The sequence below is a fragment of the Monodon monoceros genome, unplaced genomic scaffold (genome assembly GCF_005190385.1).
Source record: "Monodon monoceros isolate NGI ecotype Baffin Bay Population unplaced genomic scaffold, NGI_Narwhal_1 Super_Scaffold_4, whole genome shotgun sequence".
Lineage (NCBI taxonomy): Eukaryota > Metazoa > Chordata > Mammalia > Artiodactyla > Monodontidae > Monodon > Monodon monoceros.
In genome coordinates, this window is record NW_021703781.1 from 74,668,227 (window position 1) to 74,689,894 (window position 21,668).

The 21,668-nt window shown below is 42.4% G+C and overlaps 1 protein-coding gene across 2 annotated transcripts; it reads right to left on the reverse strand.

Annotated features, from left to right (window-relative positions):
* Nucleotides 1-667: 667 nt before the first annotated feature.
* OAT (ornithine aminotransferase) lies at nt 668-21,062 on the reverse strand. Of its 2 annotated transcripts, none has more exons than XM_029201202.1 (11): nt 21,020-21,062; nt 15,285-15,371; nt 13,180-13,404; nt 9,868-10,092; nt 9,667-9,762; nt 7,012-7,139; nt 5,748-5,870; nt 4,966-5,094; nt 4,061-4,174; nt 3,126-3,270; nt 668-1,758 (listed from the first exon to the last, which is right to left on the reverse strand). In XM_029201202.1, the coding sequence occupies exons 3-11, from the start codon at nt 13,373-13,375 to the stop codon at nt 1,598-1,600; spliced, it is 1,317 nt and encodes a 438-aa protein (XP_029057035.1). In that variant the 5' UTR covers nt 13,376-13,404; nt 15,285-15,371; nt 21,020-21,062; the 3' UTR covers nt 668-1,597. The 2 variants fall into 2 exon arrangements, with proteins under 2 accessions (XP_029057035.1, XP_029057036.1); XM_029201203.1 differs by having other exon boundaries at nt 21,030-21,052.
* Nucleotides 21,063-21,668: the final 606 nt, after the last annotated feature.

The following is a 21,668-nucleotide window of genomic DNA, read 5'->3' on the forward strand; positions in this document are numbered from 1 at the left end:
TAATACATCATCCAGTGTACAGCCCTCTCAAAAAACTTATGTAAAACTGTTTTGACTTTTTTTTTTTTTGGCTGTGTTTTGGTCTTCATTGCTGCACGCCAGCTTTCTCTAGTTGCAGAGAGCGGGGGCTACTCTTCGTTGTGGTGTGTGGGCTTCTCATTGCGGTGGCTTCTCTTGTTGCGGAGCACGGGCTCTAGACGCTCAGGCTTCAGTAGTTGTGGCACGCGAGCTCAGTAGCTGTGGCTTGCGGGCTCTTGAGCGCAGGCTCAGTAGTTGTGGCGCACGGGCTTAGTTGCTCTGCTGCATGTGGGATCTTCCTGGACCAGGGCTCAAACCCGTGTCCCCTGCATTGGCAGGCGGATTCTTAACCACTGTGCCAACCATAAAGAGCAATATTTATGTCCCTGTTTTGACTTCTAACAGGCGGCGAAACAGTTCTCAGAGCTTTCTGAGAAGCTGTTCCCGCGTTATAAGCCTCAATTTGGCCCGAATAAAATTTTCCATTTCTTTCTTAGATAGGCTGATTAATTTTTTCATCAAAAAGAGAATGACATAAACTTGTGACTACTGACATAGAAAAGCATCCAAAATACTCTGTTCGTGTAAAAACAAACAAAGAAAGAAACAGAAACAATACCATGCATAACAAGGATACTTTAATAAAAATGGTAAATACTAGTATACACATGGGGAAAAAGCAGTTATTTTGAAAGCAGAAAAGGTAGTACTAAAGGAGACTTTTTATAATTTGTTTTTCTAGAGATTACCAAAGAAACCAAAATGTTCTTAGAAAACACATGAAATAAATCAGGTTAAGAACATTCTCAGAGGGCTTTAAAATGTGAGGTAATTGACAACACTGCAGTAATCACACACTGGTCCCAACGTAGACATTTTAAATATGAGCTTTATTTTAAATTTAAAGAAACACTGAAAATAAACACTTTTTACAAATTATATCAAACACTTAAAACATAAAACATAATCTAGGAATGTTAAACAATAATTCTTTTTTTTTGTAACAATAATTCTTAAGTCAAAGTAATGACATTCATAGGCTTCATCTTGGTGCTAGCCAATATGGAGTTTACTTAAATCTAGTATTTTTTATAAGCTTAACCATTAATCCTTCCTAAAATTCAAAGTCTATGACTCAACTTTATGAGGTTAAGCTAATCTTCTATGCAATACTCTCCTATAACTTTTTCAAATACAATTTATACCAGCGAGGAAATTATTAAAACATATATAAATTATGCTGAGGGGCTTGATTAAAAGGCTGTCTATATAGAGAGATGCATCTCACCTTAGAAAGCGCACGCGCGCGCACACACACACTCTCTCTCTCTCTCTCTCACTCTCTCTCTCTCTCTCTCTCAATCGAAAATAAGATGCCAGGACATTCTCTTAATTATGTTACACAGCAAACTGCACGTTTATAAATGTCATTCTATTATGTATGAACTGAAAAGCATATATTTTTTAAAAGCCCTTGACATGGGGGAGTGGAATATGCCTGCATTAAGTGCAGAAACTCAGAGCTTTACGAACTGCCTGTCTCCAGCTGGCTCCCAGGCACCACTGAAAACTGTCACCCTCAGAAAGACAAGATGGTCTTGTTAATGATTTCCACGGCCTCCAGAATCTCATCCTCCTTGATCACAAGTGGAGGTGCAAACCTGATGATATCACCATGGGTTGGCTTGGCCAGAAGTCCATTATCTCGAAGTCGCAGGCACACCTTCCAAGCATCATAATCTAAAGAAAAACCGTCAAACTTGTATGCTGATCCAAGATAAACGTTTAAACATTCCCTTGCAGCGTGCATGGGCCAGGGCAGCCTGGCAAAACAGAATTCCCAGGACCTAACTCAAGAAACGCAGCTCTGAGTTGCAAGCTTGCTTCGTTCTTACCCTTAAAAATGAAGTTACTTTTCAGCAGTGGTTTGAATGGTATGATTAGACATGGTTTTTTGTTAGTTTTTCGTAAGTGAAAAAGACCAAGCAAAAAACTTACATGCTAAGGCAGATGTAATTAATTACACAAGGAACCAATACAAAAAGAACTGGGATATGATACAGATAACTAACTGGCATAGAATAAGCAATACTCAAAACGTAGTGAACACTACACATTCCTACCCTGGATTTGCTTCCTGAGCTGGCACAACTAGACTCTCATCATTTTCACTCTCACGACCCTCAACCCTGGCTGCATCAGAATCACCGAAAGGGTCGCGGCCAATGTCTGGGCCCCACTCCAGACCCATCAAATCCGTATCTCTGCAGCGAGGCTAGGCTTGGATTAATTTGTTAAAAAGCTCCCCAGGTGATTCTAAAATGCAGTCAAGGTTAAAATCACTGCTTTAAAAGGAAGGGTTAGGGCAAGAAAATCCAGCAAGGAACGCTTAAGGATTAGAAATGATGTGTTAGACACTCAGTTAAGTGGCAGCGGGGGTTGTTTTTAATCAACATCATCATTCCTATTATCACTACTGCTCCTACTACCTCTACTGATATGCAAAGTATGAAAGTGAGTGAGGAAAGGAGAGCGAAGAGGAAATGGGACTACAGAGTGCTCTGTGCAGACTTCCTAACAGAAAATAAACTGAAATCTCCAAGTACTGCATAAATAACCTAAGGCAGAATAACAAATTATTTAAAGAAATGAAAATAGGTGAAATTAGTTATATGTGCCTTCATGTAGGAAAGAGCTATATATATATATTTTTTTTTTTTGGCGGTACGCGGGCCTCTCACTGCTGTGGCCTCTCCCGTTGCGGAGCACAGGCTCCGGACGCGCAGGCTCAGCGGCCATGGCTCACGGGCCCAGCCGCTCCGCGGCATGTGGGATCTTCCCGGACCGGGGCCCGAACCCGTGTCCCCTGCATCGGCAGGTGGACTCTCAACCACTGCGCCACCAGGGAAGCCCGGGAAGAGCCATATTTTTAAGACCATTAATATAAATCAGGTAATAAGAGTATTAGGCAGAGCCTAAAAGACTTGGTCAATAGGAAGCCAGTCAACAGTTTCAAACAGGGGAAACCAACGACCAGATAAAATAGCAAACATGTTCTGAGCTCTTCCTATAACAGTAATATCTTGTAAAATATTTTGTCTCCGTACCTTTGGTTTCTCTAATAACAATAGCATTTAATAATCCTTTTCCTCTTACAGCCGTTACAATATCAGAAGGTAGCTTCATGAGCTCATTTCTCAAAATGATACCCATTTTCTCTGCATTTTCAGCAAGGTTTTCTTCTTCCAAAACCTATGTTTGAAGAGAGATTACACAAGTATTAAGATTGCCTTTTCTTTTACATTGTTCTCTGCAGGGGAATGCGGACCGTAAGCACAGGAAGAACATGATCAGATACAGACCAGAGTAACGTACCTTCCATTGCTACTTTCCAAAGCCTGTACCAGTCTGATTTCTAACCATCTAACATACGCTAGCTCAGACAGAGCCTTGCTTTAGTCACAAACCCATAAGCAATCTGATTCTGTGACAAAATAAGGATTAAAATTTGTTTCATGCAACTGATATATTTTCTTCTTAGGTGAATAAATCAATGGACTAAATACATATACTTTAACTTTTTAACTGCAATAGAGTTCCCTTTGTTTTTTTCCCTAAAAAGTCCATCCTCAGAGGTAATAATTTTATGCCTTTTGTAGGCACTTGAGGAATAAGTCTAAAAGCATTCAAATCCACACTTTAACAACAACAAAAACAAAAAGCCACATGTGCTACGCCAGAGGCTTCACAGGCCAGGCCCGGTCACAGAGTGAGAGTTCGATGTGGACAGGCCAGGGCCTACGGGCCAAAAGCCCCAGGAGACTGCAAACTTGGGAAGCCCCTGGAGGATTCCCGTCTACTAGGCCAAGGTTAAATTACTTTTTGAGAATGCCTTGCCCCTAAACCCTTTCCTCTGTACTTCATATTCTGTAATACTCGGCAATCTTATCACATTTCTTATCACACCAGTGGGCTCAAACCTAAAAAGCACTTCAACACTACCTCCAGGACTAGCTACTGTACAGCTGCGATCAGTTTTTACCTCTAGGGCCGCGATGGCCACTCGGCAGCCTAGTGGATTGCCACCATACGTTGAACCATGTTCCCCTGGTTTAATGGTCAGCATTATTTCATCGTCACACAACACTGCGGATACCTGAAAGACAGAGACTTCAGCGCTGACCAAGTCTTTTCTCAGATGAACTCTTCTTATTCTTACCAGGAACACAAATATTTATGAAGCTGATACTAAATTTGACATAAACTTTCAACCAACAAGTGCTACACATCTGCCACCTTAACTAGCGGTGACAAACTGAGTGATGCCCTAACACGTTCCAAGCACATCAGGCACACTTCAATGGCACAGAATAGCACTTTGGAACCAAAAGAAGAAAGCTACTTCTGCAGTGATATAATTTAGAATTCTTTCCACTCTCAAGGTGAAAGGCTTTGTTTAACTGTTTAGAAAACAACGTTCTGCACTATATATTCAGAGCCCTTTAGTCCATACCAATTGTTGGCTCTGAATAGCAAACCCAAGAAAAGAATTACAGTTAAACATTAATTCTTCCAATCTCTACATTAATTGGTCGGTCATGGTTTTAAACAATTAGTAATACTATGTCTCAGAACTATGGGAAAAAAGCATAAAGGTCTACAGGAGTACTTTTGGGATAAAATGTTTCCATCCAAAACAAATGCAGCAGAGCAAATCCCAAGGCACACTCAATTCTTCAGTTAAAATAACTAAGTGGGTCACCCCATGGAACTCTGAAATGTTTTTATTACACGTATTCCAGGTGACCTATATAGATACAGATATAGATATCACTAAGTAAAACCAAACCATCAGAAAGGCACTATTGTCACAGTCGGCTAATGTAAAAATATCTTAAGGATTCATGAGAATAGGGAAGAGAAAGAGAGGTTGAACATTGGACTTACAGGGTATAAACCACCAGAAAGTGCCTTTCCTAGAAGGACCATATCAGGTCTGACATTTTCGTGATCAATAGCCAGCCATCTACCAGTTCTGGCCAATCCTGTCTGTATTTCATCAGCAATAAACAGAACCTATTGGAAAACAACAAAACAGCATTAATTATCATTTTCATTTCCATAGGGAAATAGTGATCTTTATTTTACTCTTCCCTACACAAATCTGTCATTCTGACATTCCCTCAGATTTGTGAAAACATTTTAATTACCCACACAACTTCAAGAGTGTCCTGTGAAAACCCTGTAGACACACAGTTATTTCTGTGTCAGGCCACTCAGTCCCCAGAGGCCCATTCTGCACTGTTCTACAAAGTGGTAAGGCACTTAGACAAAGGGTTTTGTGGGGGGTTTCTGAACATAACTACTGTCTGGGACTAAATTCCCTTGTTTATTCCACAACATTTATTAGTAAAGAGGGAGAGAGAGCTTAAATTCTGGAGCAAAGGGATACGACAGAGGGTTTGAGAAGGACCAGAGTACAGGCTGCCGGAGCAGAGAGGAAGGAACCGTGGTTAGCGCCCAGAAGTCTGCAGCTCTGCCAGGGCCCAGCCAGTAGAAAGTCAGCTTCTTTGTAGCCTGCTGCTAGAAAGTTCTATCACCACTAGAAAGTTCTGCAGCTCTCAGAATGAAGTCTCCCTCTAGTGGAGAGGTGATGTAATCTTTGCACTTATCCTATCGGCCAAACCCTACGAGAGGCAGGCAGGTGGGCAGGTGGGCAGGTGGCTGACCTGGTGCTGGGTGCAGAGCTCTCGCACGCCCACAAGGTAGCCTGGATCTGGAACAACAACGCCTGCTTCACCCTGAATTGGTTCCACCATGAACGCGGCGACGTTTGGGTCCTGAAGTGCACGCTACAAAAACAGCATGAAAATGTTTTTAGTAACTTCCTTTCAAACCTATTTGGAAATCTGAAATCACATAATGTGCATATTTTCCCGTTAAGAACAAGTGTGCAAATTAAGTTTTCACACTAACTTATATTCTGACTTTAAAGTATAACTTTTCTGACTGACATTCAATTACCAAAAGCTCTAAATACCTCAGCTTTAAGCTACTCCATCCTTTATTTTCTAATATATACTTAAATGTACTGTAAATAAAAACGAATGAGGGACTTCCCTGGTGGCACAGTGGTTAAGAATCCGCCTGCCAGTGCAGGGGCACGGGTTCGAGCCCTGGTCCGGGAAGATCCCACATGCCGCAGAGCAATTAAGCCTGTGCGCCACAGCTACTGAGCCTGCGCTCTAGAGCCCGTGAGCCACAACTACTGAGCCCGCGTGCCACAACTACTGAAGCCTGTGCACCTAGAGCCCGTGCTCCACAACAAGAGAAGTCACCGCAATGAGAAGCCCACACACCGCAACGAAGAGTAGCCCCTGCTCACCACAACTAGAGAAAGCCTGTGCGCAGCAACGAAGACCCAACGCAGCCAAAAATAAATAAATAAATTTACAAAATTAAAAAAAAAAATAATGAAAGTGGCCTTTTAAAACGCCATTAAAGGGAATTCCCTGGTGGTCCAGGGGTTAAGACTCTTTGCTTCCACTGCAGGGGGGCACAGGTTTGATCCCTGGTCAGGGAAATAAGATCTCACAAGCCCCGCAGCCAAAGAACAAAAAAAATTAAATAGATACATTAAAAGTGTATCTTTTTACTTTACAATTCTTCCACTTCATAATTTTAAAAAGCTGGCTGAATGGCTGAAAACTGACTCATTTTGTCTATTAAAGTAATTAACAGGTAATACCCAAGTTAATACTTATGCAGGAGATAAATCTGAAGTGGTTAGTTGGCTGTCAGGATTAGACTACAGAACCTGGTTTCCCCGTGTTGGAAACTAACTGACCATTACAGAGAACAAGGGTGAATCTTGGCCTAACTTTAATACAACAGATTCTCAGTACAATCATATATCTGTTTTTAATTCATACATTCAACAAATTTAAGTTCTATTTACTATGAACTAAAGCACCATGATGCTAAATGAAGTACCTCAAGAGCAGGCAGATCATTATATGGAATGATTTCGAAACCCGGCATAAATGGTCCAAAACCATCGTAACTGGTTGGGTCTGTGGAACTGGAGATAGCAGACAATGTTCTACCCCAAAAGTTTCCAGCTAGAAAGAAGAAATAAACAGTCATTATTTCAATCAAACCTCCCCAATGTAATAAGCACTGTTCCCCCCAAAATGCCTTAGGAAGCTTGATTTTCAAAAAAGCAAGGGTTTGCTTTGGAGAGCCTCCAGTGAGCTCATTTGTTTAAACAAAATCTGATAGTAAACACCCTGGTTCATATGACTGAGGTCTGGCCTTGCAATTACTATTTTAGGCACTTCTCTACTGAGCCTCCGAAGTGTAATATATAGCCCCTAAGGATAGGTATTTTTCTTTTCTTTCAATAATCCCAAGCCCTAACAAGTGAAGCATTCGATGCTTGTGTTTCTAGAGACAGTTTTTCTAGACACATTTATTATAGTGATATGAGAAAGAGACTACCCTTCATAGAGAATTAGCAGTTTTCCTTTTAAAAATCCAACACTACAGGCTAACTATTCAATAGAATGAATTTTAAATTTCATTTGGATAGAATATCCTCAAGCAGTCCAAACACTTTCAATTTGCCTTCCTTGCTGTTATAAGTTGTTATGTGCTAAAAGACAGACATCTGCCTTTGTTCAGGAACAATTTTTACCCATTAATTTATTTCATTAATAATTTTAGGACTGATTAATGTCAGGCACGGGGCTTCCCTGGTGGCACAGTGGTTGGGAGTCCGCCTGCCAATGCAGGAGGCACGGGTTCGAGCCCTGGTCCGGGAGGGTCCCACATGCTGTGGAGCAACTGAGCCCATGCACCACAACTGCTGAGCCTGCGCTCTGGAGCCCGCGAGCCACAACTACTGAGCCCGTGTGCCACAACTACTGAAGCCTGCGCACCCTATAGCCCGTGCTCTGCAACGAGAGAGGCCACCGCAATGAGAAGCCTGCGCACTGCAATGAAGAGTAGCCCCTGCTCACCACAACTAGAGAAAGCCCACGCGCAGCAACGAAGACCCAATGCAGCCAAAAATAAATAAAATTAATTAATTTAAAAAAATAATAATAATGTCAGGCACTGTTCTAGGTGTCAGGCATAGAATGATGACTGGCAAGCTCCCTGCCCTCAAGGAGCTTCTATGCTAATAGGGAAGAAACACCTCAACGTAAACTAGTGAAGCAAATGCACAACATAATTTCAATGTGGTTAAACCCAAGGAAGAAAAGAAACAGTAAAATAAGAGAGGCTTGGAGGGTCTCCCACCTGTTGTGTTTTGTTTTGTTTTTTAGTATCTTCCCACCACTTCTGCCAGCTGCAACTCAATTAACCCAGTACTGAATTATTCTAAGTTGGCTTCAAAGCATCCATAAATACTACCCTTGCAAAGCCTCTCTCAGCTATGAGTACTATGAATAATCCCCACTTGACTTGTCCACAAGCAACAGCGTATTGATTCTGCTCAGACTTAAGACAAAACGCACACTAGACCATAAGCCTACTTGCTCTCCTGCATCGGCCTCAGGAGTCTCACACCCCGCAGCTTACCCTGCAGTATAAGGGACGTGCAGCTGGGGACAGTCTTCTGTCTCCACCCACTGACTCACCAGCTTCTTTCAACACCTGGGTGAAACACCTTTGCACCCTGTGCTAATGTGAGAGAGACTGGACACAGTCTGTAAGAACGAAATCACCAGAAATGCCATTTTTGTTTGCAAGAGACAGCTTTGTTGTCCTACAACTAAGGTACAAGATTCCAAAATGGCAGACCACAGAGCTGTGCAGAGACTTCGGAAACAGGAATCTGTCGCCCCCACCCCCAAACACCAGCTACGGCTGGCCATTAGGTGAACTCTGGATTCTGTTATATTATGGGGTTTATAATTTAACTGCGTGTGTCCACAAGGCAAAATATTTAATGATTCCAACCATCACAAAAATGAATCTTGACCATGCGCAGTGACAAACTTACCCATACTCTATGTTTTAAAAAATTAAAATCAGAGCTTTAAAAAAAAAGTCAGAACCTATCCACTGACATAATTATCAAGATCCCCAAAGTCAGTCTATATGGATAATCTGGATTAACTGTTGGTCTCCCCAGTCAGGATTCAAGTCATTCCTCTCAACCATTCACAGAACTATACCCAGGGCAACTCCAGCCCTCCTCTTCCAGCAGCTTCTAATGACATGATACAGTAATCCTCAAATACTAAGATTCAATCACCGGATCATACCTAAGACACGGCCGCACCTGAACACAACCCAACGTCAACAACCTCACAAAAAAGTGCTCCATCGGCAAGACCGTCTAATTAACCAGAAAACCGCTATGAAAAAAATCAGATAAAGCAGATGGGAAACAAGTCATATCGTCACTCATTTTAGGGAGGGAGGAGTAGGGAGTTATTTCGGAGAGAAAAATCCCACATATGAAGAAATACTTGGAAATAAACCTAAGAAAAGGAAATCCTTCCATTTTTATGAAACATTCAACAATTAACATACGATACATGAGGCAAACACATCTGAAGTATTTCATCAGTAAATTAAAATGGTAACTGATACTGTACGTTTCGATCACAGCAGTTAATGGTGAATCTCACATACCTGCAAAAACAATCTTTGCTTTGTATTTCGGGATCCCCTTCACGGTATATCCCCATCTACGAGCAAGTTTGCAAGCAGTCTCTCCAGCCTCCACTCCTACCAAAAGAGAACATCTCTCAGTTTTAAAAAATGTTTTAAACTATCAGAAAATTATAAGATTTTCTCAGCTATTTAACAAAAAAAAAAAAGGAAGCATTTTACCTGTATTCATAGGAAGAACTTTGTGGTAGTTGAAAAGTTTAGTAACATACTCTTCGTATTCACCGAGCACGTTATTGTAGAAGGCCCTGGATGTTAAGGTCAATTTGTCCGCCTGACTTTTCAAAGCATTCACAATCTTTGGATGACAATGCCCTTGGTTGACAGCACTGTAGGCACTCAGAAAGTCAAAATATTTTCTGCCTTCTAAATCCCATACATAAATACCTAAAATATATAAGGAAAATAACTCTAGAAAAAATCACCACATTACATAAAGTTCAAAGACTAAGACTGCTAGCCAGGGACTTCCCTGGAGGTCCAGTGGTTAAGACTCTGCACTTCCACTGCAGGGGGCACGGGTTAGATTCCTGGTCTGGGAGCAAAAAAAAAAAAAAAAAAGACTAAGACTGCTAGCCAGCCCTTCGAATACCTACATATGAACCTTTAGTTAACATAGAATTGTGGTTAAGGCATGTTTTGGCTCAAGCATAATAAACCTTGGTTTATAAGGAATTATATTTTATCTGTCCAGCTTCAAATTACACATTTAACAAAAACAGCATAACAAGGAACTTCCCTGGTGGCACAGTGGTTAAGACTCCGAGCTCCCAATGCAGGGGGCCAGGGCTCAATCCCTGGTCAGGGAACTTGATCCCACACGCATGCCACAATTAAGAGTTCCCATGCCACAACTAAGTAAGCCCGCGAGCTGCAACTAAGGAGCCCGCCTGCCGCAACAAAGACCCAGCGCAACCAAATTAATTAATTAAATAAATAAATATAAAAACAAAAACACACCATTTAAAAAAAAAACCCACATAACAAGAAGAGATTTTATAACTCTGGAGTGAAACCTTTATTCCTGGAAAACTGGAACCTTGATTCCTGGAAAACTGAAGTTTGGAATTTAAAGGAAGAAGTTATGCATAACATAAAAATCAATTGGTTGACTGTAAAAACCAACAGAATGGGAAAAAAATATTTCCAAATCATATATCTATCTAATAAGGATCTAGTATCCAGAGCTCCTACAACTCAACAAGACATACAACCCAATTAAAAAATGGGCAAAGAACTGGAATGGACATTTCTCCAAAGAAGATATACAAATGACCAACAAGCACATGAAAAGATGCTGAATATCATTAGTCATTCGAGAAATGCAAACCAAAACCACAATGATAGCATTTTACGCCCACTAGGATGGTTATTTTCTTAAAAAGGAAAACGAGAATTGACAAGGATGTGGAGAAACTGAAACTCTCATACATCACTAGTTGGAATGTAAATGGTGCAAGAGCTGTTGAAAACAGCTTGGTGGTTCCTCAACAAGTTAAACATAAACTACCATATGACCCAGCAATCCCACTCCTAGGAAGAAGGGGAAGAAAAAAGAAGTGGAAAACAGGTGTTCAAACAGAAATGTGTACACCAACGCTCACAGCAGCAGTATTCGAAATAGCCAAAAGGTGGAAATAACCCAAACATTCATCAACTGATGAATGGACAAACGTGTGGCGTATCCATAAAATGAATATAATTCAACCATAAATAGCAATGAAGTACTAACGCATGCTACAACATGGATAAACCTTGAAAACATTGTGCTCAGTGAAAGAAGCCAGACACAAGAGGTCACGTGTTGTCTGGTTCCCTTCATATGAAATATCCAGAACAGGCAAATCTGCAGAAACAGAGAACGGATTAGTAGCTGCCAGGTTCTAGGGGAAGGAAGGAATGGGGAGTGACTGTTTAATGTGTATGGGGCTTCCTTTTGGGATAATAAAAAAACTTCCAGAACGAGCTAGAGGTGATAGTTGTACAACATTGTAAATGTACTTAATGCCACTGAACTGCATGGTTAAAATGGCAAATTTTATGTCATGTACATTTTACAACAATTTTTTTAAGTCGATCATAGATACTAAAATGTATTAGGGGCCTAACACCTAATTTTTACCATGTACCTAACATACTGTGGTAGGTGCTTTTGTCCCTTATCTCATCAAAAAACCCCTATGAGTGTTACCATCCCTATAGTACAGAGTAGATGCTTAGATTATAACTAGCCCCAGCTGGCACACATGCAACCAGGACTCGAACCCAGGCAGTCAGATTCTAGAGCGCACTCTGCTGCTGTAAGTAAAGAATACTTTTGCAAACCAAACCGCTTCCAATTTTGTAATATATAAACCTAGATTTTCATTTGTTCAGAAGGAGCTTTACCTGCGCTACAGTACTGGTCCCAAATAAAAAATACAGGCAAATGATTAAAATGCTTAATACTCTTATGCGTCATCTTCTGGCCAAAAGCTAAGTAATAAACTTTGGCTTTATTTGGCTAGGGCTGTTATTTCAAAACGTGGATTAAATCACCATTTGGCAACAATCAGTAATCATTTATTCAGGTAAGAATCATTAATGGATGCTGAAAGTGGGAGCAAAAACTTGATGAGTAACAGGATATTTGCAGTCTCAAATCATGTCCCCACAAGACATTTAAAAGGGAAAAACAGAACTTTACAATGGAGAAGCCCGGCAGACACTACCTTACCAGTTAACCCCAAATTGAGGTTTATACGAAAAATTATTGGCCCGTACTCTTCAAAAATACCAAGGTCAAGAAGACAAAGACTGAGGAATGGTTCTGGGTTAGACTAAACAGACCTGAAAACTGAATGCATCCCATGATCTGAGATTTTCTTTTGCTACTCAGGACAACAAGTGAAATGCGGATCAGGGCTGTAGATTAGAGAATAGTGCAGTGTCAATGTGAATTTCCTGATTTTGATACTTACACTTTGTTATGTAAGAAAAAGTCCTTGTATTTCAGGAAAGGCACACTAAGTATTTAGGGGTAAGGAGGCATCATGTCTGCAACTTCCTCTCAAACAAGTTCAAGAAAAAAAATGTATTGTGTATGTGTGTCTGGAGAGAAAAAGAAGATTAAGCAAATGTGGTAAAACGGTTAGCGCTTGGGAAATCTGGGTGAAGAGTAAAAGAAAAATTTAGATACTACTGTTGCAGCTTTTAAGTTTAAAATTATGCCAAAATAAAAGTTAAAGGAAAAAATGACAGCAATATTACAGTACTTTATTTATGTATCGTACATTCCCTCCTGGCAAGGTCCATCATGACTTTACAGTACCTAACACAGCAAGCAACAGACACTCAAAAATGTTGAATTAATCATATCTGCAATATAGAAATTAAATGCATCTGGAAAAATGTATAGTGAGAAAATATAAAAGCAACTTTTACAAAAATGTAAAGCAAGTAAAAGGGGCGGGGGTGGGAAGGGTTGGAACATACCTTTCCCTCTCTCCAGGGCTACAGGTAAAGGGTGGTAGTTGTGGGCACCATATTTAGATTCCCGTTCAAAAATGTAATCAGAGGATGGAGGGCCTTGGACTGTTTTTTTAGTTGCAACAGATGTAGCAGAAGCCACTGAAGAATGAAATCCACGAAGGACAGCAACAGTCTGCAAACGTGCTACTTTGGAAAACATGATGTCCTTCAAGTAGGAATATCACCAACCTGTCCAAAGAAAAGAGAAGGCGTAGAGAATAAGAACCTTCCCAGAGCAGACAAATGTCACCTCATGAACTATGTGTTCAACATTTACCGAAGAATCAGAAAAATAAAGAGAGAACTAAGGTGATAACTGTAAATGGAAAGTAACCTTTAAAAACTGTATTTAGGGCTTCCCTGGTGGCACAGTGGTTGAGAGTCCGCCTGCCGATGCAGGGGACACAGGTTTGTGCCGGGGTCCGGGAAGATCCCACATGCCGCGGAGCGGCTGGGCCCGTGAGCCATGCCGCTGAGCCTGCGCGTCCAGAGCCTGTGCTCCACAACAGGAGAGGCCACAGCAGTGAGAGGCCCGCGTACCGCAAAAAAAAAAAAAAAAAAAAAAAATTGTATTTAAATTTTTAATTAAAAAACTAAAACAAAATGAAAAAACAAAAAAGTGAACTAAGACAACCTCTGCCTTTGGGGAGCTTGAAGGCCAACAAAGGGAACAAGTATATGAACATTGACATTAAACCCCAACAAGTGGGATGTGCACAAAGTGCTCCAGGCTAGAAGTCTAAGAGAACAGCAAGAAGAATAAAAAGCAGAAGGGCTTTTACTTTTCACGAACACCCTTCAGTACCACCTGACGGTCTCTGAGGCAGTCAGGCAAGGCTGAACAGCACAGGGCCTAAAGAGCTGAACAACCGTTCAAAAGGTATTTATGCGGGGGTGTAAGACTCTCAGCTGGATCACAGATTAGAGCCAAAGGGAAGGGACCAAATCAGAGAAGCCGGCTGCCCAGGGGGTAGTCATGGGGGAGGTGAAAGAGGGACTGAGAACTACTTTGCATATCTACTTGGCCCTTGTGTAAAGAGTGAGGAAATTAGGGAAGAATTTGGTTTCTACAAAGATAACAGGAACCATCCTAAAGCAAAAACAATAGGGGTGGGGAGGAAAAAGTGATTTCTTGGGGGATGGGAAAGGCTTTTTAAGCTTAAAGACAGAAACTACAAAAGGTAAAAATCAGTTATTTAGCCACAATTATCTAAAACTTCTATAGGTCAAAATTATCATAAACAAAGGTGAAAGGTAAAAAGATGGGGAAAAAAGTTTTTTCATTTATAACAAATAGCCTTTGAAGAGATTTTACAGTAAGTAAAACAGACCAAAAACAAAACAAAACATATGAGATGAAAAGGTACAACTCCCAAGGGAAACCGTCTACTCTGCTAGGATGGCTGTTTCTATAAAATTAATCCCCAGAAAAAACTGTACCACAAAAGCAACTATTTAAATGAGAAAAAGGCAATTAGGAGCTAGAGAACATCAAACTGTTGGTACAATGAGCTAAAAAGTTTAGTAATAAATCCTAAATATCACTGAGCAAACTGGCATTTATTCAAATCTATTTATATATTACTTCAGCTTCATAGCTTCTCTCATCCCACCAGCACCCGCCCTAGAACCAGCCCTCACCACAGTGCTTCACATGGCTGCATAACCATTAACGGTCAAGATAAGCCTTGAAGTACAGACTGAGCCACAGGAAAAACTAAGAATAACAAGGAAATTGGGGAAAATACAGAGCAATCATGTCGGGGGAGAGGGGAATGTTTCTTAAAGATACATTCAAGATGAGTGGAAAGTTGCCAAACACTAGGCATACTTAATATGTCTGTACTTATTTTTTAAAAAGACTAGTTAACTCATATTTCAACAGAACTCTATTAATGACACGTCAGACCACGCAATATCTCCCAGCACTCAGTCTGAGCTGCCCAATTAGCAAAACCTAATACTTGGAGTTTGGCTTGCTTCCCTTTCAACTTGGCATTACCCAGTAAATCCAGTATGTTCAGGAATCCGCTACACAAAATCCAGCACTCTGGTTTGCCAAGACTCACCAGCTAACCCTTCTTCACACAGTTCAGATTAGAATACAGATTTTTAGCCCGAGATCCAGGGACGGTCTTCAGAGGGTCCGATAACTACTGAAATAAAATGCAGAATTATATGAGTAAGTACATTTTTTGAAGGAGAAGGTCCCTAATTTCCACCAGATTTTACTTCAAAGAATTATGTATTAACAACAAAAAAGTTACATAAGAATCATTACACTGGAGATAGCCGCTAGCCAAAATGCCAAAATTCTAGTTACACTACACAGAACTTCCCCAAAATACTAAGTCTAAAACATTGATTTTAACTCTATTTCTTGAGACTCAGTTAGAATTAATGCTCTGTTTGACCAACTGAAAAGTCAAAACAACACATTAATTTTTACCTTGATCAAATTAGCAATAATACACAGAGCTACTTAGATATACTTTAAACTGAAACACTTTCTGAAAAGAACTGTAACCATAATAAAAGCCTTAGAAATGTTTGTGCTCTAAGACCACTAATTTCACTCTCAAGATTCTATCCTAAAGAAACACTCAGGAACGTAGCAAAACATTCATAAATAAAAGATGTTCAACTATATGAGAATGGCTCAACATAATCACATACATAATATATTGTCATTTAAAATCATTAGTTTTCAATGACATGGAGAGATGTTTTAGGATATGTTTAAGTGAAGAAAATAAAATCATGTTCAACTCTACAAAAAATACTATACACAAGGAAGTTCACTGTGGTTATCCTTCTACTGTTCTATATTTTCCATGTTTCCTAATGATCAAGAATTACATTTATAATCACACAACATTGTAAATCAACTATATTCAATAAAAAAGAATCATATTTATTATCAGAAAAAGTTATTAAAAATGAAACTGAAGGTCTGCCTAGGTTGTCACATTAGACAAAGAGAAAGCTTAGCAACAAGGAAAACCAAAGTAGGAGAAAAAGAAAGAGTTTTGAGAAGCTTTGAGAAAACAGATTGTGAAGGTGGTCAAAACAGCTCAGCTGGGAGTAGTTAAAAGAAAGGCATAAATCACTACCCCTGGAAGTGCAGCCTGGATGGATTACAGCAATTAGGTCTTAAAAGTCGTCTCGGGCTTCCCTGGTGGCGCAGTGGTTGGGAGTCCGCCTGCCGATGCAGGGGACGCGGGTTCGTTCCCCGTCCCGGGAAGATCCCATATGCCGCGGAGCGGCTGGGCCCGTGAGCCATGGCCGCTGAGCCTGCACATCTGGAGCCTGTGCTCCGCAACGGGAGAGGCCACAACAGTGAGAGGCCCGCGTATCGCAAAAAAACAAAACAACAACAACAAAAAAAACTCGTCTCTTTCTAGGGGGCAGGGTCAAATTCTAAAATAAAAACTATTCTCTATGATTTTGCTATCAGGGTCTACAGCTCTGTGACTTCATTAGAACCTGGCAGAGAGGCACTAAAAAAATTTTTTTTTAATTAAAAAAGAGAGGTATTAAAAATATACTAGAAACTCTCTAAACAGCATCTTCTAAGTTAATTAACAGGTTGACACAATATTGTGAGTGAAAGGAATCTTTGAAATTATCTAAATTCAACATTTTCATTTTACACACTTGCTCAGCTCATTCACAAAAGAAATGGGACAACATATCCATTTATATGCTGAGTTCAGGCAGTCTTATTAAAATATAACTACAGTGTGGACTTCCCTGGTGGCGCAATGGTTGAGAATCCGCCTGCCAATGCAGGGGACACAGGTTCGAGTCCTGGTCCGGGAGGATCCCACATGCCACGGAGCGGAGTCACTGGGCCCATGCGCCACAACTACTGAGCCTGCACTCTAGAGCCCGCGAGCCACAACTACCGAGCCTGCGCGCCACAGCTACTGAGCCTGCACTCTAGAGCCCATGAGCCACAACTGCTGCGCCCACGTGCCACAGCTACTGAAGCCCGCATGCCTGGAGCCCGTGCTCTGCAACAAGAGAAGCCACCGTAAAGAGAAGAATGCGTACAGCATAGAAGAGTAGCCCCCACTCGTCACAACTAGAGAAAGCCCGCGCAGAGCAACGAAGACCCAACGCAGCCAGAAATAAAATAAATTAAAATAAATTAAAAATATACATATATAACTACAACTTACTAACAAAAGAGTAACATCCAAAACATTACTAATACTCGTGCTTAATTAAGGTTTTTAAGGTGAACTCTGAATATTTAATTCGAGGGGTCCTGTGGTCCGATCCATCAGATGCACTAGGGCCCCGTAGGCACATTTCTATTCAAAAACCTTCTGGGTTCAAGTTACTGTGCCTGGCACAACACAAGAAATACTAGAACAGAATCAAGGAGGGCTTAAACCAGCCAACTTCAACAACTTCCCCTTCCAGAAAGGCCTGGAAAACCAGGAGAGGAGAGCGTAAGCTCCTCAGCGTTTGGAGACTAGGATGTAAATTCTAGCTGAGGCTATTAAGAGTAACTATTTGGATGATTTTGTCAATTTTTTTTTTAGCTTCAATGTCCCCATTTGCAAAATGAAGTTGAAGCCATTCAAGGCCATTACTGAGGATTAAATGAGATTGTTTTAAAGCACCAAACTTAGCACAAAATAGCCACTCAGTTAGTTCCCTCTTAAATTCATAAGGGAATTAGCCAAGTTCTGCAATATAAAAAGAAAACAGTGCCAGGGTTTCTTTTTTAAACTGCAGCTTTTGTTCTTCTAAAAATTTTTTTCTATTGAAAAAAAAAATTAGAAACACAAGAAAATGACCTGCAGTTCCATATTTAGGAGGTAACCATTAACTTTTAACATTTTTCTATGCATAAATACTATACACATTAGCTTTTCACCCTTCCCTAGGGAATTTACCACATTAGACCTTCTGAAGGCTCCCAGGACCCTTGCACAGATTTTTGTCACAGGTCCTCACACTTCAGGACTCTTGTTTTCACACCTGTCCCCTTACTAGAATCCTACTAGGCTCCTTAAAAGGACAGTAACTATGTCTTAAAATTCACTTTGCGTCCCCAGAACCTAGCCCACGTTTGGGGATTCCTTGTCTGTCAAATAAACGAGGTCATTCCTAAACAGACTTAGGACTTGCGAGGGAGTCAAGGCAGTGACAAATAGCAAGGCCATCCAGAGAGATGATTAAATCACCCACTCCTAACAGACAGAGCTGAGTCTAACTCTAACAGGAGGCTAGCATGATGTCAACAAGAATGATCTTTCTATCAAGAGTTCACTTCCATAAAAAAACAAAACAAAAAAAAAGAGTTCACTTCATTAGATCATTTCACTCCAGGCTGTGCATTTAACTTAGGCCCACACTCAGGTCCTGGAGAAGAGGACAAATTGTTATTGACAGCAAAAATTTTAACACTAAATGTTTTCAGTAATACAATTAACAAGGTCCTTCTTCAAGCTACTATTGGCCAATCTAATCCATCCTATCTATACTAGAACATACCTAAAATAGAATTCCATAAACGCTGCGTTTTGAAGAGTTAATTTAGCATGCACTTATGAAATACTATTTTTTAAAATCACTCTAAAAGAAAAACCAGCATTAAATTCATCAAAAAGCCACTTAAAATATTCCACTTGAGGAATAAATTTGGTTTTACTACATCTGTCAAATATTTACCTTTCTTGAGACAACCATTCAAAAGTACAGTCTTTTCTGGAAAGTTCTGCCAACAAAAGTTTTTTGGCCTTTTTTTTTTTTTTTTTTTTTTACATAATCTGGCTCAAAGTCAGCTCAAGTGCGCCACTGGCAAACACCGTAAGCATTACTACTGAAAAAGGATTGGCTCCATTAGATCATTCCCTCCACACACCTCCAAAATCCATTCATCACTATTTTTAAATGTAGATTTCACCCATCCCCAGGAACTCAGGAAAGGGCATAAAATATGCCCACAAGTAACTGTAATAAAGGCAGAGAGTGGGGGTGGTAATACAGTCTCTTTGAGGAAAAAAAAGTCTTTTCAAGAATTTTTACCATTCAAAGTTATACTGGGTCTGGGACTTCCCTGGTGGCGCAGTGGTTAAGAATCCGCCTGCCGATGCAGAGGACCCGGGTTCGCTCCCTGGTCCGGGAAGATCCCACATGCCGCGGAGCAACTAATGTGCGCCACAGCTACTGAGCCTGTATTCTAGAGCCTGCATGCCACAACTACTGAGCCCATGTGCCACAACTACTGAAGCCCGCGCACCTAGAGCCCGTGCTCCGCAACAAGAGAAGCCACCGAAATGAGAAGCCTGCACACCACAATGAAGAGTAGCCCCTGCTCGCCGCAACTAGAGAAAGCCGGCATGCAGTAACAAAGACCCAATGCAGCCAAAAATAAATAAATAACTTTTTTTTTAAGTTATACTGGGTTTTTTGGGGAGCAGATTCAAAACTTATCTTTAACACCATGGAAAAACTGCAAACCCAAAACAATAAGCTTTATTGTTTAAATCTTGTCCTTATTAAAAGATTTTACTTTCCTACTTGGATCTTTTTCATAGTCAGGAACTAGATTCTCTGAAGACGGTACCAGGATATTTTAATGAAAGAAGTCTATTGTTTCTTTCAGATGAGTAAGATGAAGAATTTGGATTACATATCTAAAGAACAGCTCCAAATTCAAATTGAGAGAACTAGTTTACCTACAGAAACTCTTACTCTTAGAAATCCGGAGATTTAGAATTGAGAACCTGGAGTTTAGTAATTTATTAAAGCCACTTCATTCCAAAGTCACTCCTCCGTCTTTTCCGCCTTAATTTATCACCTTATCAAAGAGGTAAAACTGAACATCACGAAGAGATCCAGTGACAAAGGGAGGAGGCTGTGGGTCACCGAGCACAAGTGTCCCAGTGAAATCAACCAGAATTTATTCATGCTCAGCACTGTTGGCAAAGGAATTCGAGGGAGGAAGTGTTCGTGCTGAAAGCCCTGTTGACCCCAATCCCCTGACACCATGTAATTAAACCTGCACTTACTGTAAGGTAAGGCTCTACTTCTGACTTTTTTATTTGGACAAAGGCTGGAAGGGAAAAGATAGGTTGGGGGAGGGGAGAGATGAGCAGGTAGGCTGCAGGGCCAAGGAGCTGCCCGGAAGGACTCGGACCCAGTCTCGATAGTCGGCGCCGCCCCCAGAGGCAAAAATTCACCGTTTACTGAGCAGTCCCGCGTGTCCAGAATGCGCTCTCCTGGCCGACGTCAGGAACCCAGTGTGCTCGCGGGGCCCACAGCCCCGGTCCCACGCGCCGGCGCCCTAAAGGCTTCCTCCCCGGAAACCCGGAGGCGCCCGAGAGGCTCAGGGTCGAGGCGCAGAGACCCCGGGGCCCCTGGGGCCGCGGCAAGGGTTCGTGGACTGCGGGCCGGGAGGGCAGAGCGCCCGCCCCCATGGGCCGCGCGCCGAGGAGCCGGCCCGGCTCCGCCCGCTCGGGCAGGCGGAGGTGCCACATCCACAGCCTCTCTCTTTCTGCCTCCCTCGCCCGCTGCTCCCTGCCGGGATGCGCCACACCCCTGCCCGCCCGGATTGCGTGCGGGCCGGCTGCTCTCCGAGCCCCGGTATCCCGGTGCCCACTGCCGGCAGCGCAAACCCGCTGCGGATGCGGAGCCTGCCTGCCGGTCAAGGCCCAGCACGCCCCCTCAGCCGGCTCCCCCCGAACCCGGGACCGGAGCCGCCCACGCCAGACCCCCGACCGGCCGCGGCCCGGGGCGCCGGGAACCCACCCGAGCCCCGGCCCCGCGGCGCCTGCGCGGATACCTGGCGGTACCTCGGAAGCCAACCCGGGACACGCGGCGTCAACTGAGCAACTGCGCGACAGCAACGCGTCACAGACCTTAAGATGAAGCTTTTGCCCCGCCCCCGAGACGCCCTCGCTTCCCATTGGTTAGCGGCGGAGGGCTGAGCACCAATCGCCGTGGGCCCGCCCTCCGCCCCGCCGCTGCGCATCCCAGACTCCGACTGGAACCGCAGGTTCGAGCCCCTCCCGCGCCTTCAGGGCCGAGCTGTTCCGGGCCGCCATCGGCTCACTGCGTTTGGGCGCCTGACTAGCCAGTGCTTTTCCTTCGGTCGCTCACTGCCCTCCCTTTGTTGGCGGGAAAACAAGGTCCGAAAGGATGAAACGTTGGTTGGGCCCCCGCCTCACGGGGCTGGACGGCAGGCTGGACTTCCAGCCCTGCGTTCCCCGGCCGCGCTCCCAGGCCTTTGCCTCGCCGAGCCTTACGCGTGTGCGGCGCCAGCCCATCCCGGCCCCAGGCAAAGTCGCGCCCACCATGTCCTTGAACCCTGGTGTGCTGTAATGCTATTGCGCTTCTGAAGCCATCTGCGTAAGTCATCACTGCAGTGGAAAATGCACTGTCCACCTCCTCGTGGTTGCTGGCAGATACTGAAATGATGGCAACACACTGTA